Here is a 19,333-nt window from a genome sequence, read left to right as displayed (position 1 = left end):
TTCCTTTTTAGATATTTTTTTCTACTTCAGTTTGTGGCCCTTTGGCTGTAAAACTGCAACTCGCAACATCCACCTGACTCATAAACCAGACAATTACTGACCTTGTGGTTTTTACATTCCTCTAATACTTGGGCTCAAAATAAAGGTCAAGTTAACCTTGTCTGTGACAAACTGCTCTAACCCTTACCCTAACCCTTTGTGTCTTTATGACACTGTAGTCTGGATTTATATTAATCCCCTTCTTCAGCGTCTCGCCATTGGCCTCCGGGATTATGCACTTTGTTTAGGAGTTCTGTGTTGGTGCTTTGGGCAAGCGGCTCAGCTCATTTCATTTGTATGAGGGGGGGTAGTCTGACAGCTGGGGACGGCAGATAGACAATCACCACTAGACTAGTGACTGTCTATGGCATTTGCCAGAATCCACAGATTGCCAGTCTGGGCCCGGTGACCCAGTTATGCCCTGAGAAATCTTATAATCTGATCTGCTCAGTCTCTTGTAAGGTGGCGCTGTCTGCTGCGCTACAGTCACTGTGCCCGATCAGCCCAGCAGGCACAGAGCCAGGGTGCCACGGCCCCTTTTGTTACACGTAATGCTTCTAATGTGCCATTAGGGAGATGCACTTTGGGATTATTATTATTTGCCCTGGTATTCATATATACCAGAGCTTATTTACATCTCTCCTGTAAGAATCTGCACTTGGGCAAAGGGACTGCTTGTGCTCTTGTTTGTGCAGAGCTGTAAGTTGCATGGTGTATTGGTATTGGTGTGTATAGGTGCGTATTGGTGTGTATAGGTGCGTATTGGTGTGTATAGGTGCGTATTGGTGCGTATTGGTGCGTATTGGTGTGTATTGGTGCGTATTGGTGCGTATTTTAGAGAGGCAAGTTAGGGAGCACCGGCGGGTGTATGGCGCAAAGGCACCAACGGCAAGCAGTAAGGACAGGGCCGGGCGTATGCCTCACTGCACTATTTACCTCGTGTCATAGTTTAACCCCTGGGTGCACATAATTGAATGAACACTACTAAAGGCACAATTTTGTGGCCCTTGTTAAATAATCCCCCCCACTTATCTGTATATATTCTCTATACAGGTATCGGACCCCTTATCCGGAAACCCATTATCCAGAAAGTTCCAAATTACGGAAAGGCCATCTCCCATATACTCCATTGTAATCAAATAATTCTCTAAAATCATCTCTGTCATAATAAAACAATACCTGTACTTGATCCCAACTAAGAAATAATTACCCCTTATTGGGGCAGAACAGCCCTATTGGGTTTATTTAATGGTTAAATGATTCCCTTTTCTCTGTAATAATAAAACAGTACCTGTACTTGATCCCAACTAAGATATAATTACCCCTTATTGGGGCAGAACAGCCCTATTGGGTTTATTTAATGGTTAAATGATTCCCTTTTCTCTGTAATAATAAAACAGTACCTGTACTTGATCCCAACTAAGATATAATTACCCCTTATTGGGGGCAGAACAGTCCTATTGGGTTTATTTAATGGTTAAATGATTCCCTTTTCTCTGTAATAATAAAACAGTACCTGTACTTGATCCCAACTAAGATATAATTACCCCTTATTGGGGGCAGAACAGTCCTATTGGGTTTATTTAATGGTTAAATGATTCCCTTTTCTCTGTAATAATAAAACAGTACCTGTACTTGATCCCAACTACTGTATTTATACATAATAGTAGGTGCGGCTATATTGTTTGCCTTGCTAGTGTATAAAAATGCCAAACAGGGTTAGTGGGCTACTATGGCTATTAGAAGAGACCCTTAGTGACTGGGAGAGAGGGGGTAACGAGACATCTCTAGCAGTGTTTTCATGGAATAGAGTTCTTGTATCCCTACATTGATATAAAGGTGCATGGAAGCAGTTATGGGGGATAAATGCCATACTGGCATACTTTCACTTGTATGTAATGGCTTGAACATAGCTGCCCCTGGCCCAGGAATACATCACAGCCAGCCAATCGGCAATAAGCTTTCATCTGACAAATGTAGTAAGAAAGTTCCAAACTGATTAGTCACATTGGGTTACTACTCTTTGTTTACTATACCTGGACTGGCATACTCTTCTGTAAGGTGCCACAGACAGTCACTATTTATTGGGCTGGGGGGGGGCTGTTTGTGCCTCTGGGTACTGGGAATGCCAGGGGGGCTGTAAGGTGCCACAGACAGTCACTATTTATTGGGCTGGGGGGGCTGTTTGTGCCTCTGGGTACTGGGAATGCCAGGGGGGCTGTAAGGTGCCACAGACAGTCACTATTAATTGGGCTGGGGGGGGGGGGCTGTTTGTGCCTCTGGGTACTGGGAATGCCAGGGGGGCTGTAAGGTGCAACAGACAGTCACTATTTATTGGGCTGGGGGGGGGGGGCTGTTTGTGCCTCTGGGTACTGGGAATGCCAGGGGGGCTGTAAGGTGCAACAGACAGTCACTATTTATTGGGCTCGGGGGGGCTGTTTGTGCCTCTGGGTACTGGGAATGCCAGGGGGGCTGTAAGGTGCCACAGACAGTCACTATTTATTGGGCTGGGGGGGCTGTTTGTGCCTCTGGGTACTGGGAATGCCAGGGGGGCTGTAAGGTGCCACAGACAGTCACTATTTATTGGGCTGGGGGGGGGCTGTTTGTGCCTCTGGGTACTGGGAATGCCAGGGGGGCTGTAAGGTGCCACAGACAGTCACTATTTATTGGGCTGGGGGGGGCTGTTTGTGCCTCTGGGTACTGGGAATGCCAGGGGGGCTGTAAGGTGCAACAGACAGTCACTATTTATTGGGCTGGGGGGGGGGGCTGTTTGTGCCTCTGGGTACTGGGAATGCCAGGGGGGCTGTAAGGTGCAACAGACAGTCACTATTTATTGGGCTCGGGGGGGCTGTTTGTGCCTCTGGGTACTGGGAATGCCAGGGGGGCTGTAAGGTGCCACAGACAGTCACTATTTATTGGGCTGGGGGGGCTGTTTGTGCCTCTGGGTACTGGGAATGCCAGGGGGGCTGTAAGGTGCCACAGACAGTCACTATTTATTGGGCTCGGGGGGCTGTTTGTGCCTCTGGGTACTGGGAATGCCAGGGGGGCTGTAAGTTGCCACAGACAGTCACTATTTATTGGGCTGGGGGGCTGTTTGTGCCTCTGGGTACTGGGAATGCCAGGGGGCTGTAAGGTGCCACAGACAGTCACTATTTATTGGGCTGGGGGGGGCTGTTTGGGCATCTTTGTACTTGACATGCCAGGGCCTATTTTGAATCCCAGGCCAGACCTGCTTGTAGTGCTGCCATATTGCAAGCCTGGGCTGAAGGCTCTCTCTGCTAAATACAAAGGTGCTGTGTGGGGAACAGATAAGGATGTCACATTTGAGAGAGAACCCCTCAGCCCTCCATAAATGCCAGATTGCCAAGAACATTGTATTCAGTGTATTCATGTTTATGTGGGTGGCGTCATTCAAGGCTTACTAATAATCCCTATTTGGAATATGGACCTTGTGACTGGCTATGTGTCCAGACTGTCTGGTGTCAGTCATGTTTGTGAAGGTCTAGTGATGTGAATAATTTGTTGTTACATTAACAAGGAATGCTCTGATGCACACACGGAAATAAGGCCACTAAATCACTAATCCTGGGGGCAGACGATGGAAGCTGTGATACGGTTCCAGGAGCCAAGGGGCAGGTAACAGGAGGCCTGGAACTGGCAATGTCGCTGTATACTGGGCAATATGTAATTAATCCTCTCCGGGGGGGGGGTGGCTGGGGGGGACTTTATGTGCCGTGCCCGTGGCTGTACATGTAAAAGCCCATGCCTTCGGGCAGGTCATCAGACAACTTATTGTACAGCGCTGCGGAATATGTTGGTGCTTTATAAATAAATGTTAATAATAAAGGGGGGCAGAGTGTAACTCTAAAACTGAGGTCTCCCGATTTTTTGGTATCAGGTCACCATTGCAGAACTTGTACTGCCCCCCCTATTCTCAAAGTCACATTTGTTTGGTGAATTTATAACTGGAGGGCCCGCTGCTGTTCCATCTGGCTAGGTGCAACCCTACCCATGTTCCCCTATGAGGGGGCGCCATATTTGTGCAGCAGTAGGCCGTTAGCATTAGAAGCTATAACTGACAGACTGAGAAGACTGAGGTTTAGAAACTCCAAGTAAAGATGGCCATATACACGCCGATAGTATCCTGCAAAACGAGCTTTCGTGCGATATTCAGTCCACGTATGGTGGGAGACAAGGCAACAGATATTGGCATAAGCCTTGCATATCGGTCGTCTCGCCAATCAGACAGGATGGACATTTACATTGGCCGCCTCTGAAGGTGCCCGATCATCGGCAGATGGAGGTAGAATAATCAGCGTATCTTCTGATTTGGCTCTTAAGGTCCCCATACACCATAAGATCCACTCGTTTGGCGATGTCACCAAGCGAGCGAATCTTCTCCCGATATCCCCCACCTACGGGTGGGCGATATCGGGAGAATCCAGGATAATTCGATCGTTTGGCCCTGGGGTATAGGCAAAGTCGGTCCAGGGACCGCATCAACGAGCCAATACGGTCCCCGATCCGACTAGATTTTCTAACCTGCCCAATCTAGATCTGGCCAATTTCAGGCCAGATATCAGTCGGGCAGGCCCGTCGGTAGTGCCCATACATGGGCCGATTAGCTGCCGAATCAGTCTAAGGGACCCATATCAGCAGCTACTATCAGCCCGTGTTTAACTTTTAGGGCTCTGGTACACAGGGAGATTAGTCGCCCGCGGCAAAACTCCCTGCTCGCGGGCGACTAATCTCCCCGAGTTGCCTTCCCCCTGCCATCCCACCGGCGAGGGCGGGGCGATTTCGGGAAATCGCCGAAAAAGCCTCGCGAGTCTTTTTCGGCGATTTGCGCGAAATCGCGCCGCCGCGTCTGCCATCCCGCCGGCGACTTACATGTTCGCCGGTGGGATGGCAGGGGGAAGGCAACTCGGGGAGATTAGTCGCCCGCGAGCAGGGAGTTTTGCCGCGGGCGACTAATCTCCCCGTGCACCAGAGCCCTTAGTGTTAGTAGAGAAAATGAAAAATAGAAAGTGTACCGTGTGTGGCTGTCTAAAGGGTGAAGACACACAGAGCTACTTAGTAGCAGCTACTTGCCATGGCTACTAAATGCTAGAAAATCCCCTGCCATAGACAATACTGAGAATTGCCTCTGCTAAAACACACATAGAGACAGTTATCAGTAAATGATCGGCATTGTCTATTTCAGAAGCCACTACAAGTAGCTCCATGTGTCTTCACCCTACAGTTACTTACCACAGCAGCCCTAATCAGCCAATAATGACCAACATGACCTTTAGGGCTCTGGCACACGGGGAGATTAGTCGCCCGCGACAAAACTCCCTGTTCGCGGGCGACTAATCTCTCCAAGTTGCCTTCCCCCTGCCATCCCACCGGCGACTTACATGTCGCCGGCGGGATGGCACACGCGGCGGAACAGGGAGTTTTGTCGCGGGCGACTAATCTCCCCGTGTGCCAGAGCCCTTAAGTAACTTTTCATGTACATTTTTTATTTTGAAGAGTTTTCGTGTCAGTGTCACCTTAAGAACAAGGCCTGCCTTTTGTTAATATAAGTTGAATTGTGACCAGCAGCCCTCCAGCTGCCATTGCTGTTCAACTCTTTCAGCTGTTGGGGGATAATGAGAGTTGCAGTTTACCAAAGTCCCCCCCCAGTACTGTGCTGGTTAAGTGGGGGTGCAGGGATGCAGTGCTGGAATGTATGGTACCAGGGGGGGTGAGGGAGAGCAGCGGCAGCCATTCTGCCCACTTGTCTGCAGATCTGTAACAGGAGGTTATTCAGTGGTGAGACACATTTGTAAAGCATTTCCCAGCGGTGTCACATGGTGTCTGCGGGCTGTGCCGCCCGACCCGCTCGCTGTCTGTTGTTTTTTTCTCTTCTCTAGGCCTTTTAGTCATTTACTTCCCCTTCGCTTTCATTATCTCACAATCTAACCAGCACTCTGCTCCACATTCTTTTATCTGTCATTTCCAGTCCCCATGTAATGAGACAGCCAAGGGCTCTGTGCGACATTACCCCCCCCCCCCTGCCCGCCCCGTGCCAATACACATACTGTGTCCCCTCTCTGCGCCCTGTCAGCACATCCACCATGTAACATGAGTTACCACCCATACAGCATTTGGTGGACATGTGTTAATCAAGCCTATTTGCAAGTGGTCTTAATTATTTCATATTCCTTTCTTCTTTTCACACAAGAGTTATATCTCTGCCAGAAACTGCCACCCCTTAACTGCCACTAGGGTGGCACCGACCGCCTCAGCCTGGGAGAAGGCGCCCGTACCGGGCTAAAATCTGAATAATTTTATTATAATAACAAATATCTGGTTTTAGGGGGGGTTATCCCGGCACCTGTTAAACACGACCTATATAGTAGGAACGCGGTTCCTCCGGGCCAGAAGCTGCTATGCTGTGCCGCATTGTTGGTGGCCATGTTTGCAACGTGCAAGCTATAAACTGTTTTCAGTGTGGGGATTCCTGTGGTCTGGCTAAGTGCAAAGTTTATACACTTATTTCCAAACAATTCTAAAAACATTGTTTGTTTGTCTAATATAACATTTGCACACAATGGAGAAAAATGGCAATGAGTATTATGGTTATTGCCACTGCAGGGAGTCCATTCTATAAAGGGCAGAGAGGGCATTTCCCTGGGCTACCATGATAGGACTGGTGGGGGGGAATGTATAAATGATCAAAGGGCATATTCTATTGTGTAAGGGTAATGTAGTATATGCGCCAGGAACATCCAACTGTAACCCCCAGAATCCCACGTAGCGCTTGGATCTTGGTGGTAAAGAGGTATTACACAGAATAGAATCTTACTGGGGCTGAAAACAATGTATAATATTGTGTAAAATTCAGGAATCCATGTCTTCAATCCATGTGAATGTTTCTTTCTGGCTAACAGCAGTCCTGTCTTACTTTATGGCTGGAGTTATAGATTCACTCTCAGTATGAGAGCCAGGATCCCACAGGACAAAGAGGTTGTCCCTACAGAAACTAAATGGCACACAGGCCAATCTTTGGCATTTTCTTGCTAAAAACATGGTGTTTAAATGGCCTCTGATACCCTTCGAAACCCCTACTGACACCCCTACTGAAACTCACCCTATGTGCCATAGTTATAGTAAATAGCACTTGGTTGGTTGCTTTAAATTGTAGTCAAAAAGTATTAAAAAGAGGTAAATATTGGATAACTATATCAGGGCAGCCATGCCATGGCGTTCTTGGGTAGCTCATAGGCACAAAAACATTTCAGTAGGTCAAAAACATCCTCTCCTCTCTCCTTTCACAATAGAATGCTCAAGCGACCCAACCACAGGCTTGGGAAACCAAGAAAAACCCCCAAAGTCCTCCAAAAAGGCTAATACTGCAGGCAGGTATATATATATATATATATATATATATATATATATATATATATATATATATATTGCTTCCTTCCTGTTTTCATAACTTAATTGTGCCGTATTAGAGAAAAACAGAGAAATAATGGAAATAAAATACTTTTTATGTTCCACCTCTTGAGTCTCCCCTGCTAGGGTTTCTTGAAAATACCAAGTCTTTATTCTGGTGGCCCTGATTTCTTTGTAGCTTATTAATTTCTTTCTTTCCTTTCTAAGTTGTTATCTGTAAAGTGCCTTTTCTTCCTCACTCTTTCCACTTCTAAGAGGAACCAAACATTGAAGAAACATAAGCGAAGGCTTGGCTTGTCCTCCACTGAGTACGACTTGTTTATATTGAATTAATTAGGGGATGTGACCTGTGAGAATGAGATTTCGGATCAGTTAGGGCTTCCGAGGTTACCAGGTTCCTCTTGCCTTTCATGAGAAATGTGAGTCATTTCATGAACTGTTGTTTTATGTGGGAGTCGTCCAAACCACACTCATCCTCTCTCTTGAGCTTCAGCCCTCCTCCCTGCCAAATCCGCCATGCAAAAAGCGCTTAGGCCATCACGGCTGAACAGCGTGTCTCATTGTGCCGATGTCGGGTTAAGCTCACTAATCAAAACAATGACCAGTTACAGGTCCAAACCAAGCTGAACAAGCAATAATAAGAGGTTGTATGTGCCAAATTATCTCGTGCCCCCTCTACCTTATATTACATTACATTAACATTTATTTATAAAGCGCCAACATATTCCGCAGCGCTGTACAATATGTGGGTTACATACATTGGACATACAGAGTAACATATAAAGCAATCAGTAACCGATACAAGAGGTGAAGAGAGCCCTGCCCAAAAGAGCTTACAATCTACAAGGAGTAACATATAAAGCAATCAGTAACCGATACAGGAGGGGAAGAGAGCCCTGCCCAAAAGAGCTTACAATCTACAAGGAGTAACATATAAAGCAATCAATAACCGATACAAGAGGGGAAGAGAGCCCTGCCCAAAAGAGCTTACACTCTACAAGGAGAAAGGGTTGAGACACACTTATAGTTCAGCAAGCACATTTTCACTATGAAGAGGAGCCCATTGATGCTAAGCTGAAAGGGAATAGGAATTGGGTGCCCTTAATAACTTCCTCTGGGTTGGCAATATTGGTATAATATTGTTATTGTTGTTTTAATCCAGTCATTTGGCCCTAGGGCCCAAAGATCACATTACAATGATGCCATCGGAGCTAGGACCACATCAATGAGCTGATGCATTCCTTGTTCTGATGGGAAAATCAAGCCTGCCTGATTGATATGTGGCCATTTGCAGACAGATATCAGTCGGGATGGGCCCCATACACAGACAGATCAGCTGCCAAACAGGTCTGTAGGACCCAACCCGGCAGCATAAATCTGCTTGCGTATGGCCACCTTTACTCTTTCACCATTTTCTGATGCCACCAACACTATTTTCCTCCAAACAAGCCCTTTGCAGAAACCTGAGGCACACATGGGTTCACTTCTACTTCATTTACAGACACAAGGGCAAAACTGCGCAACAAAATCTCGATGTTTCAGCTCAGCATCGTCACCTTTATTTCCCCATGAAAGTTATTGTTGTGCGGCATTCTATTTGCCCTGGGACCAGCACACACACAATATACTGTGAAACCGCATTGTGGAGCCATGCTCCCTTGTCTGGAGAGGACATTCCAGACAATTTTATTCCCTCTGAAGCCTGTTCTGAGCAGTTGTTCAAACACTATCTGGCTACGTTATGAGGGCACATATGGAGTTTTCCTTTCCATTGAGCCAATAATCATTTCTTCATGTTGTTTCAAAGAGTAAGAGAAAAGGGCCCCTAATCTGAAGTGATAAAGCGGAGCGTTGGTGCCACAGTGTCTCCTCGCGCGGCGTATAACAGCGGCACAAGCGGTGATACGATGCAGGCGGCCTGCTGGGACCTGTGGGATGGCTGATATTCTGGCCTATATCACCACGGGCTTTATCTGTGAGAAACAATGTCATTCTATCTGCAATAAGTGGCTTCATATGATTCATATTTTCCCACACTCGGAACAAATGGCTATCAGAGAAGGCCTGAGTCATTCCCATGATGAATGTTGCAAGCAGGGCCCTTACTCACTGCTCGTTTTAATAGAGGCAAGGGCTGTGCCTCGCGAGGGGCTATAATTAGAAGCCAGTTAGCTATTGTGTGAGATTCTTTCCCTTTAAAACAGCACGTTCTCACCTGGGGGGATAATGCAGTGCCGAGTACCATAGTGCTTGTACAATTAGCCAGCCCTGTTCCATCCTGCCCAAATTCCTTTCTTTATCTGGAGCCAGCCCACCACCAAAACTAAAAACAAAAAAACATTCCATTTTAAGCTGAAGACAAAAAAAAAAAGTTTCCCCCACCTTTTCTTGCTGTAAAGGAACATTATCCTGTGAGTTACGGTCACGTTATTAAAGGGGCAGTTCACCTTTAAGATATCTCTTACTATATTATAGAATGGGCAGTTGGTTGGGGCATTGATCTAATGAGTAAAGGCGGCCATACACGTTAAGATCTGCTTGTTTGGCGAGGTCGCCAAGTAAGCGGATTTTCTCCCCATATCCCCACCTACGGGTGGGCAATATCAGGCTATTCCAGGCTAATTTGGTTGTTTGGCCCTGGGGCCAAATGATCGAATTACAATGACGGGTATAGGCACAGTCAGTTCGGGGACTGAATCAACGAGCCGATTTGGTCCCCAATCCGACTAAATTTTTTAAACCTGCCCGATTAATATCGTTAGTTCTCCTACATGGGCCAATAAGCTGCCGAGTTGGCCTAAGGGACTGATATCGGCAGCTAGAAGCTAAGAAGGCTGATGAGTTCAAAGCCAAAAGAGATGGCAACTGAAGTCTCCAATTTTGCTTGTGTATTCCCATATCTAATGGCAGCCTATGTGCCAACTGTCATCTTTCCCTAGAATGGGTTCTGAAATCTGTTAATAAAGGGGTAAGGCCAAGTGTAGGAGTAAGCCAGACCTGGTCAGTCATCTTTGGAAATTTCCAATGGGGATGCTCACGTGGTACAGTAGTTTGCATTCCCCTAAATGACCCAACACACCATTGTGCCCCTTTGTGTCCCTTTGTGGGGGGCTGCTGTGCGGAACTCACTGTGATTACACGGCGTTGCATGGTAACTGCCAAGTGAAGAGTGGGTTTCTCTATAACAAACTATTGCTTATAATGTAGGGTTTGGCCGAGCCTATTGCGTCTAAAGGTTTGAGGCACAAGAACCTCATTCATTGCTGAAAATGATATGATCAGATTTCTCAAAGGCAAATTTCCCTTTTTTTCCCTGTCTCTCTCCCCCTCTTTCCTTCCCCTTGTCTTTCAGTTATGCCTGCCGCCACTTGCGGAGATATTTATATGTCCTGGACAAACTCTATTTCCCTCACTCGCACTGCGCCACGCTGCAGCATTGCTTCTCGGCTCTCAGTGACAATGGGGAGGAACTCTTGTCTCTCACTTGCTCCCATATTCTCAGATCCTATGCCTCCAGGTTATTAACCTCTGCTTGCACTTACGTCTTGTCTGCATGCTGCATGATATGGCCTAAGGGGGATGTCTCTTAGGCACCGTGCTTGGCACAGCCGCCACTCTGGGACACTGACATTACTGTATAGGGAGTCATTAACCCACTCACTGCCTGTTAGAGAAGGCTTGGGGGGGGGGGGCTAGACTAAAGGCCAGTAAGGACAGTGTCTGTTTGCTCTATTGGATACACCAGTAACGCCAGGCAGAGGGGCAGTTAGGGTGAAATCTGAGGTGAACACTAGTTTGCTGTCCTGGGTTTTCTTGGAACAATGACTGATTAACTGAGCACTGACCAAATATTGGATTCAAAAGGGAACTTGAACCAAAAAAGTCTAAAAAACCTCTGATATAAAGGCACAAGGCTGCAGGCTGAGTTATACAGGGAACTCCGAGTATCACTCATGTATTATAAGGGATACTGTACCCCCTACTGTAAATGATAAGGATATTAGCAGTCTCTGAGGGGTTCTGTGCCCATATAAAGGCACAAGGCTGCAGGCTGAGTTATACAGGGAACTCTGAGTATCACTCATGTATTATAAGGGATAATGTACCCCCTACTGTAAATGATAAGGATATTAGCAGTCACTGAGGGGTTCTGTGCCCATATAAAGGCACAAGGCTGCAGGCTGAGTTATACAGGGAACTCTGAGTATCACTCATGTATTATAAGGGATAATGTACCCCCTACTGTAAATGATAAGGATATTAGAAGTCACTGAGGGGTTCTGTGCCCATATAAAGGCACAAGGCTGCAGGCTGAGTTATACAGGGAACTCTGAGTATCACTCATGTATTATAAGGGATAATGTACCCCCTACTGTAAATGATAAGGATATTAGCAGTCACTGAGGGGCTCTGTGCCCATATAAAGGCACAAGGCTGCAGGCTGAGTTATACAGGGAACTCTGAGTATCACTCATGTATTATAAGGGATAATGTACCCCCTACTGTAAATGATAAGGATATTAGCAGTCACTGAGGGGTTCTGTGCCCCCCATATAAAGGCACAAGGCTGCAGGCTGAGTTATACAGGGAACTCTGAGTATCACTCATGTATTATAAGGGATAATGTACCCCCTACTGTAAATGATAAGGATATTAGCAGTCACTGAGGGGTTCTGTGCCCATATAAAGGCACAAGGCTGCAGGCTGAGTTATACAGGGAACTCTGAGTATCACTCATGTATTATAAGGTATAATGTACCCCCTACTGTAAATGATAAGGATATTAGCAGTCACTGAGGGGTTCTGTGACCATATAAAATGACTAATTCAGTCCAAATCCATATTCTCTAAACACATTCACATTTATTCTTCCAAGTTAAAAACAGCAGAAATCCCCTTCTGTAAATTATTTGAATATTAGAAGTTCAGGTTATTTACTGTAGACTTCTAGTATCCTTTCAAATTAAACTGAGGTTTGCAATATGACTTATAATACAGAAGGTTCCAATAGTTATATGATGCACTAAGAGCCATTTATTAGCCTATATTGTACAGGTATATCATGAAATGTGTCTGTTATAATAATGCAGGATTAACCAAATGCCATGGCTAAACCCCATTATGGACGCACTGAATCCATTATATTTCAGTTTGGTTTATACTGTATCCTTCACAACAACTCCAACCAAATATTGAATGGAATCTATTTGATCATTTTATATAATTATATATAAGTCACATGATATTCTCGGTTTGGATTCCATTTTGTTGAACAATCTGGCAGAATTGCTGGGATTCAGCTGAGTGTATGCCTATAATCCATGAAATTCGCACTGCCAATAGGATTTTCTGGGTTACACCCATGACAAAGTCATTAAAGGGGTTGTTCACCTTGAAATTAACTTTGTTATTTTATTGATATTCTCAGACAATTTGCAGTTGGTCTTCATTTTTACGTTTTGTAGTTTTTCAGTTATTTCGCTTTTAGTTTAGCAGCTCTCCAATTTGGAATTTTAGAATCTCTATGGTTGCTAGGGTCTTGTTTACCTTAGCAACCACCAGTGATGTGAATGGGAGACTGGAATATGAATATGAAATAACTGTAGCCTCAAAGAGAAGGTTTTTTGGGATCAGTGACCCCCATGTGAAAGCGGGAAAGATGTAGACAAATAAGGCAAATAATTCAAAAACTATAAAGAATAAATAGTGAAGATGAATTGCAACCTTGTTAGGAATAGGACATTCTATAACATAACAAGAGTTATCTGAAAGCTAACCCTTCCCTTTAAGCATTTACCCAGATATTATTTCTATCTCTCATCTCTATTGGCAGAAAAGGAAGGGAGAGCACCAACAATCTAACCCGTTACACAGAATGATCTGTATATATGGCTTAATCAGCTTTCCTATCCCCTGTGCTCTAATTAAAAATCAGTCGCTTATGGATTCCTTTCAGTGGTATCATTTGAGCTTTTGGTGTTTTGGTTTCAAATAGTCAGATAATGATTGTGTACTTAATGGTTAAGCACTAATGCAGGATGAATGAATTGCACCCAATGGACTGTGCAAGCTGGGACTTACCCTGCCTGATAACCCTCTGTATAATTAATAGCGATAATTACATCTAAGGATAGCAGATAATTATGTGCTGCTGCTGCTTCAAGTTCTAGCTAGGAATTGGTTCCCTTTCCTTTTTAAGTGCAGTTGCCAATAGCAACCAATCAGTTATTAGTTTTTAAGAGTCTTCTGCGTGTTGGAAAATGAAAGCAAAGCCCTGATTGGTTGCTACAGGACAATTTAGCACCTATGTTTGTGTATGAGCTGTGCTGTGCATGGGATCTCTCTCACTAATGCACAAAGCTAACCTTCTTTGCCTGCATTCATTTGTATGCCTGTTGGGAGTATAAGTATATAATGAGCCGCCATATTTAAAAGGACAGTGTATATAGTTCTGCGTTCAAATAGTAAGCAATACACAAGGTGGTTGTTAGAACTTGCACTCTAAAAGGACAAGGAGAAGGGAAGGGGGATCTGTAAAGAAGTGATACAGCGCAGCCAAGTTCTTAAATTTGCAGATGTGATGAGAGAAGGTGGAGGGCCAAGTTAGGGCAGTACCCACAGGTAAGGATATTATGGGCGTAATATAGGTAATGAGGATAGCCACAGTAGCCTGTGCATTCATTGTGTATTATGGACCTGAGTAGTCTGAGAATTGTGGTAGTGAAGGCAGCCATATTGGGGCAGACTTTAGATGCCAGTTTGACCCCTTCAGATTCAGTCAGAAGCTTAAATGTCTGTGTATAGGGCCCACCAACAGGCCTGTGTAAATCATTTATGGCTAAAAATGAGCCTGATACCGATCGGGCGGGTTTCAATTATCAGCCCATTGATGCAGTCCTCATCTGATGGGTTTATGTAGACCCTAATGGATGATCTGATATATGGCCCTGGGGCTGACGGTTGGATCAGCCCGAATTTGCTCAGAATGTGAGTGGCCAAATTGGGACACAGCCAATACTAAAATGAAACCATCTTGAACTTGATCTACTTACAACTACATCCATTTTGTACTTGGCACTCTAATGGCGGCCATACATGGCCAGATCTGTTTGATGAGGTCAGCAAAAAAGCAGAGTTGGCCGCCTATGGCCACCTTAAGGGTGCCAAGTACAGAATGGATGTAGTTGTACATAGATTCATTGTTCAGATGGTTTCATTTTAGTATTGGCTGAGCGCTTCAACCGAAATCCATGGGAGCTGATAAAGTGGCCGGGGTGGCAGCAGACAGAGCAAACAGGTCTAGGAGAGAGTACGGAGGGATCTGCGTTGGTAAAGGCAGCGACAAGCATTGGAAAGAACACAAAGGTTGCAGTGTTAGTGTAGGTGCAATATTTATTGGATTTGGCAGTGAGCAGATGGGCAGTTATGTATGGACCTTCCTGTGGGGTGTTTGTGGGGCACTTATAGGGGCTCTTACTAACAATACTCAGTCTTTACAAAACCTCTTACCCCCTAAATAACGGTTAAGGTCTGTCCTCTGTGGCAGCACGGGGCGTGTATGTTCCGGATGTGCTAAAACGACCTTTCTTGCCTTTTTGGCGCCTTTTGGCCCTTCTCACCATAACCTATTTTGTGGGCAGGCAAATCCACAGCAGGAGACAAGAGCCCCCAACTAATGATTTTAATAAACTTTTATATGCTGTGCCTTGCTAGGAAAGTAACCCAACCTCTAAATCACTCATCTTCTGCCTCTATGGAGTGGGAATTGCAGAACTTGCCCATTCTTCCCCCATTTGCTTCCTTAGAAACCTTTATTCTGGTGTCAGATGTCCTGCTCCCACTGGTTCTGTCCCAGGGAAGGAATGTTTGTAGTTCCATATTTATATTATTGCCTGTGTTTATACTCGTAGGGTTTCACTGTGTCACCTCTTTTCTGAGATAAACAAAAGTTTCACATTTTCCATTCCCTGCATTTGTTTGGTCGCGCTGAAGTTTTCCAGCGTTAATAGGTTGCTATTAATCAAGGGCCTTTGGTCACTTGGCCTTCGTTCTGCTTCTGAAAGTGTCTCCTCATCCAGCTCAGGTTCTGTCGTTCCGGCAGATCCTTGCAAGGGAAGGGGTTAATCTGTGCGGTGCCAGTTAAACTGGGAAAAGAAAGGGAAAAATCGCATGACAGAAACAATGGAAAGCGTCCAAGCTGAAAATAGTGGAATTGGTGCTTAGCAGGGGATGCAGCAGGGAGAGACCACACAGCAAATGTAAGTGAAACCATCTTCATCGTCTGAACTGAGCAATTATACTCATGTTTAATTTGTGTGAAAGGCTTTATTATATGAAGCCCATGAAGATGTCCCCCAAAGGATCGGCAGTAGGTGGGATTCAAAATTCACAGGAAACTGGATGAAACGAAGAGGGATCTTTTGAGAAAAGGATTTTTAATGCTCAATTCTTCCAAGAAAAACCAAAAGGCAAGAGTGCTGGAACGGAGCAGAAGGAAATCCCAGAAGAGCGAGGCGCACAATATGATTTGAATTTCTCCTGCAAAGTGTTTGTTAGTGGGACACAAAAAGGCAGCACAAATAATGGAGCTTCTTGGAAGGTGCAGAGAGCAAATCCACCCAGGCAGGCAATTACAGATGAGTCAAAGCCCCCCAGGACATTGTTAGAGTCGGGGGGGGGGGAGCACACTGAGCCACCTACTTTGTAGCCACTTGGATCTCTCTGCATACAAAGAAAAGTTCAGATACAGGCGTTTAGAGCCGGGCTGGCAGGTATTAGAACAGGGGGGGTCCAACTAGCTCGACCCCAAGTCACACACTTATATACAATACACACTATTCTGTATATAGTGTTTGCCACACACTGGGGAGCACTTACTATGCCCCCAGGCAGAAGTGCCAGATCCCTAAGGAGCACAAGTAGGGGGGTGCAGAGCACAGTGGTGGCCATAGGTCCGCTCCGCTGTTCCCTGAATGAAAGGCACATTATTTCCCATAAGTCTTTCTGATGCACGTTCCAGAGGCATATCTTTGCTTGGGGTGGTTACATACCAGCATTTTTATTGGAGTTGGATGGCAAGGGTGAGATTTTTATTAATTTACCTCTGGAATATACACAGTGTTTTGTGCCGCTGTAGGTATGCCTCATAGGCGCTTCTCTTGGTATAGCGCGTATATGAGAGTAAAGACTGCCCAATTTTAGCCAATTCCTAAACACAACAGCTACGGTCCCATTCAGTCTATGAAAGCTCTCCTTGCCCCAAGGGCTTAGGGACCCGCTCACAATATACTGTATACATAGAATCAGATTTACACGGCAGCTCAGAAACCAGTGCATTCTGTATCATAATAATAATCACAATAACTATAATAATAATCAACCCTGTAGCATCAGCTTTTATGACAGATGCACCTCACTTTCTGCTTGATGATTTGCCCCTACTCCCAAGCTTAGCTTCTCACCACTGAGCATGTGCAGTGCCACTGACACACAAAACCTGGCCTAACAAGATCCAAGATGGGTCACAGCCTTGAAGGCCCGGATCAGTAGTGGTATAGGCTAGTTGCAGTAAGTTCAGCATTTTTATCCATATTTATTGTTAGGGTTAAGTTATAAAGACCAAAAAACCTTTATATTTGAATATATTTTTATTTGCAAGCCTCGCCGCTCTCTCACAGAATGAATTCCATTCCTGCATTGGGCACTTGGGCGACCCCGCACCGTCTCCGACACACCGGCGACATTTCCTGGAACTCGATACTTCTCCTCGCAAGGCCCCGTGAACTGCTAGGAAATGTACATTAGTGTTGGAAGGCCGTATGTAATTATCCATATTACAGGAAATCACCTTTAATATAAATAGTGTATATAGCAGGATAGCATCAAACAGAATTAGTAAGCAATCCTATATCCCTTCAAGCCGCCATGTAACGGCACCCCTGTCATCACATCTTAATGTGCTGTGATTGTGAGGCCACGTCATGTTCCTCTCCTGTATCTCCAAATGTTCTGTTTCTTGATGGTTCATTAAAGTATGGCTTTTGGTTACAGGAGTCCCTGCCAAAAAAAGTACATTTTATTTCTGCACAAACAATATTATTTCTATTACATCCTAAACATCTAACAAGCCAAAAATTATATGTGCCAGGAGTCTGATAGTATAGTTACTCGCTCCTGATTCTACCTGCCAAGCCCCTAATACAGTCTGATAGTATAGTTACTCACTCCTGATTCTACCTGCCAAGCCCCTAATACAGTCTGATAGTATAGTTACTCACTCCTGATTCTACCTGCCAAGCCCCTAATACAGTCTGATAGTATATTTACTCCTGATTCTACCTGCCAAGCCCCTAATACAGTCTGATAGTATAGTTACTCACTCCTGATTCTACCTGCCAAGCCCCTAATACAGCCTGATAGTATAGTTACTCGCTCCTGATTCTACCTGCCAAGTCCCTAATACAGTCTGATAGTATATTTACTCCTGATTCTACCTGCCAAGCCCCTAATACAGTCTGATAGTATAGTTACTCACTCCTGATTCTACCTGCCAAGCCCCTAATACAGTCTGATAGTATAGTTACTCACTCCTGATTCTACCTGCCAAGCCCCTAATACAGTCTGATAGTATAGTTACTCACTCCTGATTCTACCTGCCAAGCCCCTAATACAGCCTGATAGTATAGTTACTCGCTCCTGATTCTACCTGCCAAGTCCCTTATACAGTCTGATAGTATATTTACTCCTGATTCTACCTGCCAAGCCCCTAATACAGTCTGATAGTATAGTTACTCACTCCCGATTCTACCTGCCAAGCACCCCTAATACTGTCTGATAGTATAGTTACTCACTCCTGATTCTACCTGCCAAGCCCCTAATACAGCCTGATAGTATAGTTACTCGCTCCTGATTCTACCTGCCAAGTCCCTAATACAGTCTGATAGTATATTTACTCCTGATTCTACCTGCCAAGCCCCTAATACAGTCTGATAGTATAGTTACTCACTCCTGATTCTACCTGCCAAGCCCCTAATACAGCCTGATAGTATTGTTACTCGCTCCTGATTCTACCTGCCAAGTCCCTAATACAGTCTGATAGTATATTTACTCCTGATTCTACCTGCCAAGCCCCTAATACAGTCTGATAGTATAGTTACTCACTCCTGATTCTACCTGCCAAGCCCCTAATACAGTCTGATAGTATAGTTACTCACTCCTGATTCTACCTGCCAAGCCCCTAATACAGCCTGATAGTATTGTTACTCGCTCCTGATTCTACCTGCCAAGTCCCTAATACAGTCTGATAGTATATTTACTCCTGATTCTACCTGCCAAGCCCCTAATACAGTCTGATAGTATAGTTACTCACTCCTGATTCTACCTGCCAAGCCCCTAATACAGTCTGATAGTATAGTTACTCACTCCTGATTCTACCTGCCAAGCCCCTAATACAGCCTGATAGTATAGTTACTCGCTCCTGATTCTACCTGCCAAGTCCCTAATACAGTCTGATAGTATATTTACTCCTGATTCTACCTGCCAAGCCCCTAATACAGTCTGATAGTATAGTTACTCCTGATTCTACCTGCCAAGCCCCTAATACAGTCTGATAGTCCCTGATATAGTCTTACAGTATTGTTCCTCCCAATTGTCAACCTGCCAAGCGCCCCATGCAGTCTAATAGTATAGTTACTCCTGATTGTATGTGCCGAACACCTGGTATACCTGATTCTACATATTCTACATAGACCTTTGGAATTCAATCTGGCCCTATTTGATCTTTTTAGTAAAATAGTGATGTTATAAAAGGAAATCTATGAGAAGACTGAGGACTACAAAAATATCTAGGAGGGCCACCACTTGGCCAGCC

The 19,333-nt window shown here is 45.0% G+C and overlaps 1 protein-coding gene across 3 annotated transcripts in view; it reads left to right on the top strand.

The window, feature by feature from the left end:
* Positions 1–19,333, top strand: part of dym (dymeclin) — a 198,700-nt gene that overhangs the window by 109,761 nt on the left and 69,606 nt on the right. The window contains exon 14 of one of the 3 annotated variants that reach the window (XM_031901402.1): positions 10,817–10,981. Coding sequence (XP_031757262.1) covers positions 10,817–10,981 — 165 coding nt within the window. 3 annotated transcript variants of the gene reach the window in all.

This window comes from Xenopus tropicalis, chromosome 1 (assembly GCF_000004195.4).
Source record: "Xenopus tropicalis strain Nigerian chromosome 1, UCB_Xtro_10.0, whole genome shotgun sequence".
NCBI lineage: Eukaryota > Metazoa > Chordata > Amphibia > Anura > Pipidae > Xenopus > Xenopus tropicalis.
The sequence above is the reverse complement of the archived record's forward strand: the minus strand, read 5'-3'. Positions and strand labels throughout refer to the sequence as shown.